This window comes from Lissotriton vulgaris, chromosome 7 (assembly GCF_964263255.1).
Source record: "Lissotriton vulgaris chromosome 7, aLisVul1.2, whole genome shotgun sequence".
Lineage (NCBI taxonomy): Eukaryota > Metazoa > Chordata > Amphibia > Caudata > Salamandridae > Lissotriton > Lissotriton vulgaris.
In genome coordinates this window covers 686,181,925-686,200,429 of record NC_141695.1, presented here as the reverse complement: position 1 = coordinate 686,200,429, position 18,505 = coordinate 686,181,925, and the positions used below count along the sequence as shown (strand labels likewise).

General features: G+C 47.2%; 1 protein-coding gene across 1 annotated transcript in view; it reads left to right on the top strand.

Annotated features, from left to right (window-relative positions):
• C7H17orf75 (chromosome 7 C17orf75 homolog) overlaps positions 1-18,505 on the top strand; it is a 166,262-nt gene that overhangs the window by 50,730 nt on the left and 97,027 nt on the right. Inside the window, exon 3 of the mRNA XM_086930902.1 lies at positions 10,457-10,582. Coding sequence (XP_086787028.1) covers positions 10,457-10,582 — 126 coding nt within the window. The remainder of the gene's footprint in view (positions 1-10,456; positions 10,583-18,505) is intronic.

Below are 18,505 nucleotides of genomic sequence, written 5' to 3'. Positions count from 1 at the left end.
GCCTCCCTCTTTTCATCATCTCCCGTTCATGGCGGATTTCTATCAGATTTTGTTTTCAGGTTCAGCAGGACCACATCCCATATATCGAGTTTTCCTCTTTGCCCATTCGTTTTCGTAAGGAATGTAACACTCCAATTTCTGTGTGTACCTACTTCTTGGGAATCTGTTAACCACTTATTAATCTCTGGTGCACAATTTGCTTTCGAGTCCATGGCAATATTACATTTTGACATGATCATGGCTAATTGGCTATCCTATATGGCTGTTTCTTTGTCTTGGTACACTTCATATGACCCAGCAGACCATGCTCGGGGTTGAGCAGCACCATCCTTTCTGAAACCTCCTTAACAAATGCTACAATGATCCAGTGTTTTTCATTTCCCACATCTATTGTGGGAGTCTTTCTCAGGTGAGGAATATGATGAATACTTTTTCTTGCCACAGATTCCTTACTGCTGTCCCAACTCCCTTCTTCTGAGGATGGTTGGATTTTCTAGGCAGTTTTGTATTCCCTTTACTGGTAAATTGGGGTAATCGGGTGGCACTGCTGTCGCCAGCACAGTCAGCGACTTTATAGAATCAGTGTATTGCCTCTAGCAGTGAAGTCTGCAGCTCCGCAGCTGATGTCACTTCAGGGTCTCGTAGAACGTGGTATTTTGTAAATGCACATTCTTATTAAGTCTCACAGGGTGTAGGGGTGATTAAGGAGCAAAAAACTGAAATCAATCTGCGAAATGCGAATAAAAAAGTTTGTACCTTAATCTGCATTTAGCACGGCTGCATCTATAGCCATACATTATACAGGAGAAGTATGAAGGTTTTTTTGTGAGAACATTCTTGTTTGCAGCTGCTTTTCTTATACCTTTAAAAGTATTAATGCATGTGACTGTTTACGCAAATCCTACAGCTGACATAAAATTAGGTTATGGGAAGTTGTAAAGCAACCAATTCCTAATCTTAATGATGTGTCATTCAAGTTTCAAGTTACAAGTTTAGAATTTGTATAGCGCACTACTCACCCAGAGGGTCTCAAGGCGCTTGAGGGAGGGGGGGTACATTACTTATCGAATATCCAAGTTTTTAGTTGTTTTCTGAAGTAGAGGTGGTTCTGTGTAAGGCAGAGGTGGGTGGGGAGAGATTTCCAGGTCTTGGCCGCTAAGTAGCAGAAGGATCTTCCCCCCCATGGTGGATCTTTGGATGCGTGGAATTGCAGCGAGGGCTTGATTGGACGATCGTAGTTGGCGGGTGGGGGTGTAAAAGGACAGGCGCTTGTTGAGGTATTCGGGTCCTAGGTCGTAGAGGGCTTTGTGTGCGTGGGTGAGGAGACGGAACGTTATTTTCTTGTTGACGGGGAGCCAGTTGGAGGTCTTTCAGGTGACCGGAAATGTGAGCTTGGCGGGGGATGTCTAGGATGAGTCTGGCTGAGGCGTTTTGGATGGGCTGGAGTTTTTTCAGTAGTTTGGCTGTGGTTCTGGCATAAAGGGTGTTTCCGTAGTCCAGTCGGCTTGTGACCAGTGCATGGATGACCGTCTTTCTTGTTTCGGTGGGGATCCAACGGAAGATTTTCTTGAGCATACGTAGGATGTTGAAGCATGATGATGAGACGGCGTTGACTTGCCTGGAGTCCAGGATGAAGCCCAGGTTACATGCGTGGTCCTTTGGTCTGGTTGCGATTCCCAGGGCCGGTGGCCACCATGAGTCGTCCCAGGCGGAGGGGGATGATCCTAAGATGAGGACTTCCGTTTTGTCCGAGTTCAGTTTTAAACGGCTGTTCTTCATCCACTCGGCTACTTCTTTCATCCCTTCGTGTAGGTTGGTTTTGGCGGTGTTTGGGTCTTTGGTGAGGGAGAGGATCAGCTGGGTGTCGTCTGCATAGGAGATGATGTTGAGGTTGTGTTGGCGCGCGATGGGACTCATGTATACGTTGAAGAGGGTTGGACTGAGTGATGATCCTTGCGGTACGCCGCAGATGACTTCGGTGGCCTCTGATCTGAAAGGGGGGAGGCGGACTCTCTGGGTTCTTCCGGCGAGGAACGAAATGATCCAGTCTAGTGCTATTCCTTGTATTCCGACATTGCTGAGGCGTTGTATAAGGGTGCTATGACAGACTGTGTCGAAGGCTGCGGAGAGGTCAAATAGGATGAGGGCAGCTGTTTCTCCGTTGTACCGTAGAGTTCGAATGTCGTCTGTTGCTGCGATGAGGGCGGTCTCGGTGCTGTGTTTGGCTCGGAAGCCGGACTGTGAAGGGTCGAGGGATTTGTTGGATTCGAGGAAGGCGGCGAGCTGACTGTTGACGGCTTTCTCAATGACTTTGGCAGGGAATGGGAGGAGCGAAATGGGGCGGTAGTTCTTAAGTTCAGTGGGGTCTGCTGTGGGTTTCTTCAGGAGGGCGCTGAGTTCGGCATGTTTCCAGCTTTCCGGGAAGGTAGCGGAGCTGAGGGAGCAGTTGATGACGTCTCTGAGATGGGGTGCGATAATGAAGTCTGCTTTGTTGAAAATGTGGTGGGGACATGGGTCGGTTGGCGATCCTGAGTGCATGGAGTTCATCAGGCGGATGGTGTCTTCAGTGGTGATTGGGTTCCAGGCGCAAAGGTTGTTGGAGGGGGGTTTAAGTTCGGAGGTGGGTGGGGTGGACTGGTCTCCAAAGCTGTTATGTATGTCAGCGATTTTGTTGTGGAAGAACGAGGCTAGAGAGTCGCAGAGGTCTTGGGAGGGAGTGATGCCGTTGGTGCCGGCGGTGGGGTTGGTAAACTCTTTGACGATGTTGAATAGTTCCTTGCTGTTGTGGGCGTTGTTGTCGAGTCGATCCTTGAATGCTGATTTCTTGGTGGATCGGATCAGCTGGTGGTGTTTGCGGGTGGCGTTCTTGAAGGTGGCCAGGTTGTCAGTGGTTGGGTTTTTTCGCCAGGCTTTCTCGAGGGTGCAACAGATCTTCTTGGATTTCTTACTTAAGGTCATCATTGAACCAGGGGGCTTTTTTGTTACCTTGCTTGATTTGATGGTTTTTCAGGGGTGCTAATTCGTCAGCGCTGTGGGTGATCCATTGTGTGAGGTTGGTGGCTGCTTGGTTTGGGTCTGATGATTTGGCAGGAGGGTTTTGGTGGAGCACTGTGAGGAGCTGGTCGGTGGTCATTTTGTTCCAGTTTCTGCAGGGAATTGGTTGTGGGTGGTTGTGGGTCGTAGTCTTTTTGTAGTTGAAGTGAACGCAGCTGTGGTCCGTCCAATGGAGAGCTGTGGTGTGATTGAAGGAGATGTGCTTGCTGGAGGTGAAGATTGGGTCGAGCGTGTGCCCGGCATAGTGGGTGGAGGTGTCAACAAGTTGTTTGAGTCAGAGATTGGCGAGGTTGTCCAGAAGGGTGGTGGTGTTGCTGTCGTTGTTCTTTTCCAGGTGGAAGTTGAGGTCTCCCAGTAGAATGTAGTCCTCGGAGGGGAGGGCGTGTGGGCTGATGAAGTCAGTGATGTCTTCGCTGAATTGTGTGCGGGGTCCTGGTGGCCTGTTGTTGAGGGTGCCTCTGAGTGTGGTCTTGGGGTCGGTGTGGATCTGGAAGTGAAGGTATTCGGCGGCTGTGAGGTTATCGTCGGAACTGGTCGTGATGCGGATGGTGTTCTTATGGACGATGGCGATGCCACCTCCTGTTTGGTTGATGCGGTCCTTTCGGATGATCTTGTAGCCATCCGGGATGGCTATGGCGATGTCGGGTGCTGATGAGGCGTTCATCCAGGTTTCTGTAAGAAAGGCGATGTCCGGTGATGTGGTGTCGAGTAGGTTCCAAAGTTCAATGGCGTGTCTGTGGACCGAGCGGGTGTTGAGCAGGATGCACTTCAGGTGGTTAGTGTCGGAGCTCTGTTTGGAGTTTGTGGATTTGGTGTGGGTCCTGATGCAGTCGAACTTACAGGAGTGGCAGGTGAAGGGTCCATGGGTGTGTCCTGGGGCGGCTTGGTAGCAGTTTGGGAGTCGGCTAGGGTTAAGTGCAGAGAGGGTTGCGGCGTCGTATGTTAAGCGGCTGGAGTGGATTTTGCGGGGACCAGTGGGTCTGGTGCTGGGCGCGGTCCAGGCGCGGGCGGGCGTAGACGGGCTTACCTTTGGCGCGCCTTTGGCGCGCATAGGGCGCGTCCGCTGCGCGTGGACGCTGCACGTATGTTGCTCTGACATAAGTGGATAGTGGAGGGGGGCGGAGCGAGGGAGGAGCAGCTGGGAGGCGGGAGCGGGGTGGAGAGACGGGCCAAGAGGCACAACAACAAAATGGCAGCAAAAAACAAAAGCGAAACAGGACGAGATTGGGGCACAGTGAGGAGTATAGCTATGGGGGGTAGTGGCACCGGCACAATCATTCACTAGTTAATTTACCGATCAGTGCGAGTAAAGCAGTGATAGTAATGGGCAATAGAGCGCTACGATGATAGTCAGGCACAGAGAAACTATTAAATGCAATGCGAGCAGTACAATGATGGGCAAGGCAGCGCTACGATAATAAACAAGCACAACAATTTCCAAATGCAATGCAAGCAGTACAATGATGGGCAAGGCAGCGCTACGATAATAAACAAGCACAACAATTTCCAGATGCAATGCGAGCAGTATAATGATGGGCAAAGTAGCGCTACGATAATAAACAAGCACAACAATTTCCAAATGCAATGCGAGCAGTACAATGTGTACCTACCTTCTTGAAATCTGATGTTTTCCTCATTATCAAAATGCAATTATGAAGGATTATGATGATGAGATATGCAGTGTCTGGGGTGTTATCTGCGCAGTGTGTGTATTTTATATCTGCTATGGAAACTGGGTATTCTCATCACCAAATCAAGAAACTCATTGTATCAAATATATGATTTACTTCTAAATGGAAATATTAATTATTATTAGGTAACATTACTCCTACACAGGTTAATTTTATGGCTTCTTGTAGCTTGCAGTTCCATCATTGAGATACTAGAATTTGACATTCTCAAAGCATATACTTAACAAACTACAAATTGCAGGAACTTAAAGTGTTTCATCTTAAAAAGCCATGTTTTTACTTTCTGAAACTGGAAAAAGTAGTTGATGAAACGGAGAGACATAGGGGGGCCATTCCACAAAGTGCGTTGCATCATAAAAAAGACACAACCAGCCTCCCGTCCTTTGCTCATCGAATGAAGGTATTTGTATTAAACCCTAGGAACCAGATTCTAAGGAGTGTAGATGGAGGAATGGAATACAACTGATAGAAGCTATAAGGAAGTGACTATGTTGCTCAATCTATAATCCACAAAGTTTTAAATAGAACTATATGGTTTCAGACAACAAGTTTGGGCTGTAAGCAAAGGCGAGGCCCAATCAAATTTTGCTGCACCACTAGGTAGGTGGCAGTGACATCCTGAATCGGGTTCAGATTCTTTAACAAAAGGAGACACTGGATTAAAGGGAATTTTCAAGAAGGATATCAAGCCAATAATGAAACATAGCTGCAGTTTGGTAGCTAGTGGTGAGATTGTGAAGGATGTTCTTTAGTACTCTCCGGTAAAAGAAGTGTTGATGAGACACTACTGACCAGGACAGTGAATGAGAGATCGGTCTCAGTTTTGATGCCCAGGTTATTTGCTTCTTCACTTGAGACTTTGCATTGCCTATGTCGTACAACATAAAAATGATGCTCATGGGAAGATATTCTTGCTCTTGTCTGTGTTAAATTTCTGCTAATATCTCCTGTTTGGTTAAAAGTCCTCTGTATGCTCTGGAAAGGGGGTGCAGTCATGCCCTGTATGTTTTCTCATATAACCTTTTTTTCCTCCAGAGAGTTCAACAGTCGAAGTCCACTGAAGATGTCCCAGCTTTTCACATTTTTGTTCTTCAGCAGAAATGTGGTCCGATGACTGGTGGACTTCCAAAATGTGCCCTTTTTCTCAGAAGTTGACTATTGTCCCCTCAGTCCAGACTGTGCGGTTACCGGCGGTGGTGGTGGCAACAAGTTGTAGTCCAGGGAGACCATGTGCACTTGCATACTCGTGGCATTTTCACTCACTTCTGTTGTCCACTGAGTTGTGAGCTGTCATTTGTGATATCCTGGAGTTGCTGGCATTTATGCCGTGGCTCAGGTCACCTGCCCCACATTGTTAGGTATGCATAAAAATTAAAAACGAGCAGCGAGAAAGAAAATCAGAAGGTGCTGGAACCTTTTGGGACAGAGTCACGTCTACATATATTTCTATAAGCCACATACTAGGTGCTATGTTTTCTAAAATACAGGCCTCTGCCCAGTGCTGAGCAGTGAACCTGCACTCAGATCGACTCAGACTCTGGTATCTTTAGAACTCTTTGGGTTTCTAGTAATTTGCGAGTGCTTTCCTCCCACAAGGGATTTGAGACGTTCTAAGGAATACATATTTGGGGATCAAGCCTAAATTATGGTAATTGCACAAACCTGCGTACCACCGTGGACAACTCTGTGCAATTAATCCTCCGCTGCTGAGTTTCCAGAACCAAAGAAACAAAGGTGTCACTGCTGCAGGCAACTGAAAAAGAAGAGGAAATAAAAGAGTTAAAAAGAAGGACCATATCAACAGGACAAAAACATAGAAACAGTCAGGAGGCAAAACGGCCATTAGAGGAACACACAACACCCTGGGAGGAAGCGGAAACGGGAAGCAAGAATAGGGTGGATGAGAGAGGAAACCGAGAGGAAAGATAGAAGAGGGGAGATTCTGACCAGTTGAGCCTTCCTGAAAGAACTGGCAGGTGAAGCGGGCCCACCTCTTCGAATCCTGGGCCTGCCATGGCTTAGGTGAAGGCCATGGCTCTCCAGGTGGTTCATGAGGTGGCAACGGGAAAACAAAATACAGTGACCACATGATTCTGTTTATCAGCTTTACCCTACCTGCATTGTGCATTAATGGGAAAGGTTGGGGACTGACAGAAAGGAAAAAAACGGGTAGAATGTAACTTTAATAGATATAGGAATTTGTCTCAAACCTCCAATCTCTAAAAGTGTGAAATAAAGCTGAACGTCCTAAAGCTGTAGCTTTGCTTTAGTTGAACTCAATAGCAAGGAAAACACCAAGAAAGGGCAGCAAAAGAGTATTAAAAATAAGGAGACAAATTTAAGGATGGGGAAAACAAGGAAAAGAACAATGTCTGAATTTGTCCAGCAGTAGACACGGAGGAAAACGCAAGCTAGGAAAAGAAAAGAAACACAAGAAACAAGGTCTGACGAGAACTATGATCTAAAAAAACGTTTAGGAGAAAGCTGCTTTCTACCCTTTTTTAATGTATCCAATATAAAAGAAATGTTTAGGAGAAAAAACGCTTAAAATATGTATATTCTTCTTTCTTTGCTTACCTTTCACTAGCACTGATGCCCACTGTTGGCTCTTTTGAGTGACCTGATGGAGGTAATTCTGCTGGAATCCATAGTCCTGGTACCTGAAACCTGTATACCGCAAAAAGCATGCATGTTAGAGGCTTAAGAATAGTATTGTCCTAACAAGAAATTAAAAGACTTGCCTTATTGGAAAAATAACCCAATAAAGAAAATAAGAATATTACAACAGTGCAGCTCTACTTCTCATTTGGAAAGTAACTACCTACCACCTGTCTCTCAGTCTCACAAAAATACCTTATGCCTTCAACCCACCACCCAAACAACAAAGATCCCAACCTAATGTACACAGTGGTGTTGATCCAAAGATCTGACGCTGAAGTCAATGACCAGCATGGGGTCTGGTCACCCATGTTTGTTTAGGACACCGTTTCAATTCCCTTGAGTATGACAAATCGTTGTAATTTCTTTCAGTGGGACGGATGAAGTATTGTGTCAGTTTCTTCTTTAGAGTCTCAAGTTTAGTCAAACATCGGGTGCCTGGATCTCAAGATGACCTGGTCGCAGTCCGGATTCTCTGGTGGACCATCGGTATCCATTATAATTACTGGCTTCACTTGTTCCTACTGGGAACTGACTTCAGGAAGTCCATGGTGTATATGCCATTTCCTGCATTGTGTTCAGGCCTTCTTTCTGTCCCGGTGATCTACCAAGTAACGGTCATAGGGCCAAGGCAGGAAGATAGAGACAGATACAGAGTCTGCTTTACTTGACTGGTCTGCGAAATTCAGATTTGAATCCATCCCCCAATCCTGCAGGAGTGCATTTCTCTCCTTTGTGTTGTAACTTTGTGGGATCAGAGGCTAAGAGTCGCAGATCAGACCCCTTTGGACTGGGCCAGGTGATTTGTGGATTGAGACACAGACAAAGCTCCATATCGAGGTTCAAACCATTGTTTAAGAAAATGACAAACATGTCTTCCAACAAGTGATCACTAAATACTGCCCTTTAGGTGCCACAAATGGAATCCTTAAGCTCCGGATCACCACCGCAAAGCATTTTCTTGATCTTAATGATAAAGTATTTTATATGTACACTTAAACCTGGGGACATTTGGTTTCCTTGACTCCTGTACCACCATTATCCTTTTAGTGATATGCATAAGTCTTGTATCCAATCCTGTCTTGTGGCTGGCTCTCCCACTACAAAGAGTACGCCATTTCTACCCATCAAGATTCCATGTAAACCATCTCAATTTGCTCATGCAGTCTCTTCGTTCCTCTCTTTGAGTGCTTTGAGGGGGCTCTGCAACAGGCCATTGCGTTTACAAAAACTCAAATGAGATAAATAAATGAATAGCATGATGAGCTAAAAACAATGGAATGTGACCAGAAATGTTACTGATGGTTATGATTGATTCAAATATTTCCATTAATTAATATTTGCTTTCAGTAATGCTGCTGACAATCAAACACTGCACCGATCCTTTGTCTATTGCACAGTTTCATCAACCTCTTTTTTGTGCAAAATAAACAAATTTGACAATACATCACCAGCATTACGCTTGCTTCTTCTCTTAGACCCACCCTATCTCGTATCACTTCATAATAATCATCCTTCAAATCTCTATCTCATGCTGGTCTCACTAACAATCTCCACTTCCACAAAGCCACCTCCGATGGAACTGTCTTCTTTCATCAAAGCTCTCTCTGGAGAAGCAGTCTTGGCCCTACTCTCCTTTGTCAGTGCCTCTTTCAATCAAAGCATCTTCCCAAAATTTCACAAGCGTGGCCATGTTCACCCACTCCTGAAAAACTCCACACTAGATCTTGATGACCTCAACAACTCCCTACCCATTACTCAATTACCTTTGTACGGAAAGATCATTGAAAAAGTAGTCTATGCACAACTCCAAGACTACATCAACGCCAACCATCTGCACAACTACTAGTATGGCTTCATATTACTGTGCACTGCGGAAACCTCTACTTTACACATCATAAATTACGCCCTCCTGACCACAAGTGAATTATTTTTCACAAATGCAGTATTTTGTTTAGTTTATGTAAATATATATATACTTGTAGAGTGCCATATTTTTCAGGTGCCTTTTTACTAACTAATTGCATGGAATGTACAAAATATAACCATTAACAAGTTCTGCATCCTTAGCAGGAATATTTATATTTCAACTCCAATGATTTTTGAGACCTCAGAAGGGACTTATCTTTATATCCCCATTATTCTTTCTTTTTTGCCATAAACCGCACAGTACCACAATTAATATTATTCCCTGAATTTCAACTGCTGTTTTTACCAGATATTTCAGTAAATCCAAGGCAAGTGACTGTACAGTTTTGACAAACAACCATGGAAACTCCCCTCCAGTCTACACAGCCAGTCTACACAGCCAGAAAAATCACTGGGTTGTAATATAGCTGCAAAAGCAGTGGTTACATAACCAGTTCAGAATTTGCATTATCGCAGCTACGCCAAATCCTGTACACAATAGAGCGTAGAGCTCGTCATGTACACACTTCTATTACTATTGCAACTTGCAGTTGTGATTTGCTCTGCATTTAGGGCTGTAAGTCGTCCGATTTTGAATTTATGGCTTTGAGGACCGGCTCCCAGTGTCACACCTATTTGGGACTGGGCATGCCTACCATCGGTTGTGACTATGCATTCTTTTCCGCTTTGGCTTACTTATACCAGTCTGCCTTCCATTGTTCCACTGCTGGCGACCTCAGTACTTATTTTTGTATTTCAAGCCTTTTGTTGTTGGATTAAATTAAACACAAGCCTACATTTTGTATTCGGATTTATTTTATTGATTTGATTTTGATTATATTTTGTTATGTTATAACCTGAATCAATTTACTTTCCACTCATTTGATTTCATTACAATCACAATTTTGTGACGTACAGTTTATCGGAGTATCTTACATTGAAATAAATATTTGAATGTTAAAAGGAATATGTGTTATTATCTGTATTGGAACAGCATAAAGCAGTAGCTATTTTAAATTTCTCTTCATGTATAAAAATGTATGTCTACATGCACGTGCTTGAATCTACATAATTCTAAAAAGAACAAAGATGTTATAAGATTCTAAACTGTGTAATTAAAGAAAATATTATGTTTCTTTCTAAAGTCTTTCTTTGCTGGACACTAATTTACCTGCTGAAGCGGAGCCGGGACTACGCGGCATTGTTGCAAAGCGTCTCTGTAGAGGAACACTTTTTGAAGGCATGGGGAACACTACCTCCGTGGAACTGAGGTAAAGTTAATTCATGATTAGCATTAGCAAACCTATTGTTATATTCTACAGCAGTGACAAAAGGACCAGATGTACTCTACACATGTTTTCATATGGGATCTAAATACACTGATAATGCTTCACTAAAATAGAATTATTGCTGCAGGACATTACTGCTGCATTTACTGCCCAGTAGTAAGTAACAGCTATGTTAATCTGGTGCTTTTTAGTCTGCATATGCTGCAGTATTTTTAGGTCTGAGTTTTGAAAATGTAGCTGTCCAGCAGACCTTATTATTTACATATTTTCATTGAGTCTATCCATTTCAACCAATGATTTTCTTTGACCAGCCTCTTCTAAACAGTGGCTTGGGACTTTGTCAATTAAGTCCCTGCTCAGCGGACTATTACTCTTTCATCTAGTTCACTTGGTGGTCTGTGTGCATCCTTCCTCCTCTAATGGAGTGTCTATACTGAACTGCATGAGGGACTACTTTTCAACGAAAACCCTCTGTTAGCATATTAAAACCAAACCTATTGGCTTGTTAACTTTTGGAAAATTCTTTAGCAAGGCATAAGCACTGAAGCCCCGCATATGCATTAGGCCTTTGTAATCCTGCAGATTGCCTTGTAAATACACTTCTTATATAAAATGCATAATTAGTTACAGAATCTGCCGAACCTGGCTAAATAAAATGTATGGTGTAAGTATGCACCTTTTCTGGATGCACGTTGAGATCCAGGCCCCTCGTCTCAAGTGAATGACATGAAGCAGACGAGCAGCAATGTTTACTGTCACTGTAACTGAGATGAAGAAGGATAGCAGATGAATAAGGATAGCAGGCAGCTGCTGTGTAGTGGAACATCCTACCCATCAGAGCCATTTGAGCTAGATCCCAGCAGCAGTGAATTGATGAGTCCCTATTGGCAGAAAAGACTGCGTTCGTGACTGGGAAGTGTGCTGTAGCAAAATGCTGTGGTCTCACTGTGACTTGGTGGAGTGGGTGGAACTGTATTCTAGTGAAATCATGCTTTCCCAGTCAAACAGCATGCAGCTGCATTTTTGAGTAACCATCGGAGGGGGGGAGAGAGAGAGCGAGAGAGCGAGAGAGTCTGGGTAGAGTTAAAAGACTGTTGATGGTGTGCAACCAGGTAGATGGGCTAATATGGTTTAGAAACTATCTATTCTGATGGATACATCTGCCAATGGATTCCTCACCTTGTGAATATCCCCTCGCCAGCAGCATTCGGAAATTTTTTGTAGCTCTCCACGCCGATGAGGACGACGTTACAGAAACATGGCTCCACTCGCGACTCCGCTGACGTCACTTGAGCCATAAGAGGTCCTCGTTGGAGTGATGACGTCCGTTCTCTTTTTTCCGCGCCGTCGACGCTAACGTTTTTTCTTGGACTCTCCGTGGTTTCACTTGCTACTTTGTGTTTCTGCTTCTTTTTCTGGTCTTCTTCTTGTTTCCTTTACAAGGATGTTGCTCCCCACGCTTCCCATCTCCAGAGCCCCCATCGTGCTGCTCCTCCACCCTGAGCTGAACTCACGTTGCCCGGAGTTTCTCCTAAGCGATTGGTATCGTAGCCTGCTTTGCTATTAGTTTTCAAGCGCATTCAACAGGTCATAGCGCTTAGAATCGGAACGCCGCATTTTGCACATTTAGTTTATTTAATTTATTTACGCGACGCCGCTGTAACATTGTGCTGGCCTGCTTAGAGATTCACTGCATTTCACCGTTTTCTGCTGGCTGTGCCCCTGTCTCGCTCTGTGTTGTTGTCCACCATCTTGTGTTGTTGTTTCCCCTCACCCGCCTCTCCTCCCCGCTACCGCCTCCCAGCTGCCCCTCCCACCAACGGATAGTAGACTCACCTCCTCCTGATCACCTCTGACCGTCCGGACCTTCTCCTAAGCGGTCGCTCCCCACGCTTCCCATCTCCAGAGCCCCCATCGTGCTGCTCCTCCGACCTGAGCTGAACTCGCATTGCCCGGAGTTTCTCCTAAGCGATTGGTATCGTAGCCTGCTTTGCTATTAGTTTTCAAGCGCATTCAACAGGTCATACTGCTTAGAATCGGAACGCCGCATTTTGCACATTTAATTTATTTAATTTATTTACGCGACGCGGCTGTAACATTGTGCTAGCCTGCTTAGAGATTCACTGCATTTCACTGTTTTCTGCTGGCTGTGCCCCTGTCTCGCTCTGTGTTGTTGTCCATCATCTTGTGTTGTTGTTTCCCCTGACCCGCCTCTCCTCCCCGCTACCGCCTCCCAGCTGCCCCTCCCACCCACGGATAGTAGACTCACCTCCTCCTGATCACCTCTGTGACCGTCCGGACCTTCTCCTAAGCGGTCGCTCCCCACGCTTCCCATCTCCAGAGCCCCCATCGTGCTGCTCCTCCGCCCTGAGCTGAACTCACATTGCCCGGAGTTTCTCCTAAGCGATTGGTATCGTAGCCTGCTTTGCTATTAGTTTTCAAGCGCATTCAACAGGTCATAGCGCTTAGAATCGAAATGCCGCATTTTGCACATTTAATTTATTTAATTTATTTACGCGACGCCGCTGTAACATTGGGCTAGCCTGCTTAGAGATTCACTGCATTTCACCGTTTTCTGCTGGCTGTGCCACTGTCTCGCTCTGTGTTGTTGTTCACCATCTTGTGTTGTTGCTTCCCTTGACCCGCCTCTCCTCCCCGCTACTGCCTCCCAGCTGACCCTCCCACGCTCCACCCCCTCCACCATCCATTTAAGACAGATGGACCTTCGTGCAGCGTCCACGCGCTGCGGTCGCGCCGAAGGTGCGCCAAAGGTAAGCCCGTCTACGCCCATCCGCACCTGGATCGCGCCCAGCGCCAGACCCCCTGGTCCCCGCATCACCCACCCCTCCCGCATTACATACGACGCCTCCACCCTCTTAGCACTAAACCCCGGCCGACTCCCTAACTGCACCCAAGCAGCACCAGGACACACCCATGGACCCTTCACCTGCCACTCCTGCAAATTCACCTGCATCAAGACCCACACCAAACCCACAAACGCCAAACAGAGATCCAACACCAACCACCTTAAATGCATCCTTCTCAACACCCGCTCGGTTCACAAACACGCCATCGACCTTTGGAATCTACTCGACACCATTTCTCCGGACATCGCCTTCCTAACAGAAACCTGGATGAATGCCTCTTCAGCTCCAGACATCACCATAGCCATCCCGGACGGCTACAAGATCATCCGTAAGGACCGCACCATCCAAACAGGAGGAGGCATCGCCATCGTCCACAAGAACACCATCCGCGTCTCAACCAGCTCAGAAGACAACCTCGCTATCGCCGAACACCTTCACTTCCGGATCCACACCGACCCCAATACCACACTCAGAGGCACCCTCCTCTAATAGCCACCAGGACCCCGTACAAAATTCAGCGAAGACATCACTGACTTCATCACCCCACACGCCCTCCCCTCCGAAGAATACATTCTACTGGGAGACCTCAACTTCCATCTGGAAAAGAGCAACGACAGTAACACTACCACCTTCTGGACAATCTCGCCAATCTCCGACTCAAACAACTTGTTAACACCCCCACACACTATGCAGGACACACACTCAACCCTATCTTCACTTCCAGCAAGCATATCTCCTTCACCCACACCACACCCCTCCACTGGACGGACCACAGTTGCATCCACTTCATTTACAATAAGACCACGATCCACAACCACCCTCAACCAACTCTGCGAAGAAATTGGAACAAAATCACCATCGACCAGATCTCCACATCGCTTCTTCAAAAACCCCCTGCCTATTCAACGAACCCTAACCAAGCCGCCATCAACCTCACACAATGGTTAACCCAAACCGCCGACAAACTAGCACCCTTGAAAAAACATCAAATCAAGCAAGGAAGCAAGAACGCCCCCTGGTTCAACGATGACCGTAAGAAATCCAAGAAGCTCTGTCGTTCCCTTGAGAAAACTTGGAAAAAAGACCCAAACACTATCACCCAAGCCGCCTTCAAAAACGCCACCCGCAAACACCACCAACTAATCCGGACAGCCAAGAAATCAGCACTCAAAGACCGACTAGACAACAACGCCCACAACAGCAAGGAACCTTTCAACATCATCAAAGAATTCACCAACCCCACCGCCAGCTCAAACAACATCACCCCCTCTCAAGTCCTCTGCAACTCCCTCGCCTCATTTTTCCATGACAAAATCGCCGACATTCATAACAGCTTTGACAACCAACCCGCAAACCAGTCCACCCCACTCACCTCCGAACCTGTACCTCCTCCGAATAACCTTTTCGACTGGAACCCAATCACCACAGAAGACACCATTCGTCTGATGAACTCCATCCACTCAGGATCCCCTACAGACCCATGCCCCCATCACATCTTCAACAAAGCAGACTCCATCATCGCACCCCATCTCCGAGACGTCATCAAATGCTCCCTCGACTCCGCCACATTCCCAGAAAGCTGGAAACACGCCGAACTCAGCGCCCTTCCGAAGAAACCCACAGCTGACCCCACCGAACTCAAAAACTACCGCCCCATCTCGCTCCTCCCATTCCCTGCCAAAGTCATTGAGAAAGCCATCAACAATCAGCTCGCCGCCTTCCTCGAAACCAACAAATCACTCGACTCCTCACAGTCTGGCTTCCGAGCCAAACACAGCACCGAGACCGCCCTCATCGCAGCAACAGACGACATTCGAACACTACTGGACAACGGAGACACAGTCGCCCTCATCCTCCTTGACCTCTCTGCAGCCTTCGACACAGTCTGCCATAGCACCCTGATACAACGCCTCAGAAACATCGGAATTCAAGGAAAAGCATTGGACTGGATCATCTCCTTCCTCGCTGGAAGAACTCAGAGAGTCCGCCTCCCCCCTTTTAAGTCAGAGGCCACCAAAGTCATCTGAGGCGTCCCGCAAGGATCATCACTCAGCCCCACCCTCTTCAACGTCTACATGAGCCCCCTCGCAACCATCGCACGTCAACACAACCTCAACATCATCTCCTACGCTGATGACATTCAGCTGATCCTCTCACTCACCAAAGACCCAATCACCGCCAAAACCAACCTACATGAAGGGATGAAAGAAGTAGCCGAGTGGATGAAGCACAGCCGTCTGAAACTGAACTCAGACAAAACGGAAGTCCATATCTTAGGTGCACCCCCTTCCGCCTGGGACGACTCTTGGTGGCCAACGGCCCTAGGAAAAGCCCCCATACCGACAGACCACGCACGGAACCTGGGCATCATCCTGGACTCCTCACTCTCGATGACCAGACAAGTCAACGCCGTCTCATCATCATGCTTCAACATCCTACGCATGCTCAAAAAAACATTTCGCTGGATCCCCACCGAAACAAGAAAAACGGTCACCCACGCACTGGTTACAAGCCGTCTGGACTACGGAAACACCCTTTACGCCGGTACCACCGCAAAACTGCAGAAAAAACTCCAACGCATCCAAAATGCTTCAGCCAGACTCATACTAGACATCCCCCGCACAGACCACATTTCCGTTCACCTGAAAGACCTTCACTGGCTCCCCGTCAACAAGAGGATAACGTTCCGTCTCCTCACCCACGCACACAAAGCCCTATACAAACTTGGACCTGATTGTCTCAACACGCGCCTTTCCTTTTACACCCCCACCCGTCAGCTGCGTTCGTCCAACCAAGCCCTCGCCGCTGTTCCGCGCATCCACAAAGCCACCATGGGGGGAAGATCCTTCTCCTACTTAGCGGCCAAAACCTGGAATTCCCTACCCATCCACCTCCGCCTTACTCAAAACCACCTAGCCTTCAGAAAACAGCTTAAAACCTGGATATTCGATAAGTAAACCCCCCCCCCCCCCCAACCCCCCCTCTTCCTCAAGCGCCTTGAGACCCTCTGGGTATGTAGTGCGCTATATAAATTCTGACTTGACTTGACCTGACTTGAGGAAGTCAGGGTTCAAGCCCTGCAGGGAGTGCAGAGGACACCTGTCCATTACAGATCCGCATGAAGATTGTGTCTGGTGCCTGTCGTCGGATCAAGGACGTTGAGGGATGCACCTGCTGTAGAAAAATGAATCCGAAGGCGTTAAAGGAAATAGAAGCTAAACTCTTAATGGCAAAGATGAGGAAGGAGAAAAGAGGTTGATGAAGGTTGAGGTCTCGTTCCAGGTTGAGGTCAGGCTCGAAGTCGACGTCTGGGCATGCTTCTAGATCTAAGAAGCATAAGAAGAAGAAGAGGCATGGATCAAGACGCCGTTCAGGTAAAGACACGGCTCCGAAGTCGACCTCGCCAACTGCTTGATGTCGTAAAGATTTCGTATCACCTTCTCCCTCGAATCAGGTTTCTCCTGTAAGATCGGCTCCGCCGGTGGCTTCACCTGCACATTCTCCGACGCCGGTTCTATTGCCGACTTTGGCACACTCTCCAGCTCCGGTGGAAGAAGTTCCAGTGCCAGATGAGTCGTCGACTCTAGTGGCTCCACCGTGGGCGCTGATTGGCCCGAGTCCGGTAATGCCTGCGCCTGAGCCGTCTCCAGGCACTTATCCACCTTTCCTTGGCCCGGGTCAAGATCCATCGCTTTATTTAAATCCGATGTATGGAGTCTTTCAAAGGGCTATGTACCCCTCTTGCGCACCTTCCGGTCCCATGGGTCCTTTGGCGTTTAATCTGGGGGTTCCTCAGGCCTATGCTCAGGCTCCCTTTGTGCCATTTCTGTCAGCATTGCGGTCTTGGCATTTCCCGGCTCCGAGGAAGTTGACGCCGTTCCCTTCATCTCCGGAGCCGTCAGCTCGACCTCGTTCGACCTAGGATGTGCCTCCAGATCCGTGTTCGACGCCGGCTCTTGTTCCAAGAATGAGATCTAGGAGAGAGGCTCGAAGTTTTTTTGAAGAGCAGAGGTATCGTTTGGAAGAAATGGAGGAAGGTGAGATTCAGGAGTCGGATTACTATTTTGAAGAACTGAAGGAGGCAAGTGACCTTGACATGTCTTCAGAATGGGAGCTTTCACCTCCATCTGATGCTCCTTCAAAGGATGTGGCTCCTTACCACACAGTAATTAGGAAGGCAGCATAACTTTTAGACCTCCAGCTTCCTGCTGCTGAATTTAAGTCCAATATCTTTATGGAAGTACTTCATTCGCCTTCAACTGTGGTAGAGCCTTTGCTGCCATTCAATGATGCAATCACTGAGCGTGTAATGGAGGTTTGGCGTAAGTCCTTTTCGGCTCCGGCAGTTTCTAAGTCTGTTGCCAGGAGATACAGGGCAGCTCCAGGGGATCCAGACTTTGTAACTTCCCATCCTTCTCCTGAGAGTTTGGTGGTTCAAGCTGCCTGTTCCAAAAGATTATCTGCTGCTTTTCCTCAGGTTCCTGGTGATAGGGAGTCAAAAAGCTTGACCAGTCTGCAAGAAAGGTGTTTTCCTCTGCAAGCATGGCCTTGATGTCCACAAATACCACCTGTCTTTTGGGACGTTACATCCATGCCCTAATGGACTCTGCTAAACAACTTGCCCCTAAATTGTCTGAGGAGGACAGGCAATTTTAATGAGGTCTTATCAGACACTCAAGCGGCTGCTCGTCAGGTAATTCAAAGTGGTCTAGACACTGCAGACTCTGTTGCCAGGATCAAGGGGTCTTCTGTTGCCACAAGAAGGAGTGCCTGGCTTAAATCATCGCAGTTCTCCCCAAATGTGCAGGCAACACTTTTGGATCTCCCTTTTGATGGTTCTGGGCTGTTTGGAAAGAAGGCGGATGCATCCTTGGAAAGGTTTAAGGACAGTAAAGCCACTGCCAAGTCTTTGGGCCTTCAAGCTCAACCTAGAGGTTCCTTGTATCGTAAGTACGGAGGTTTTGGGAGGTCGTCGTCAGCAGCAGCAGCAAAACACCTTGTACAAGTCCTACAGGGGCAAGAACAGAGGTCGTCCAAG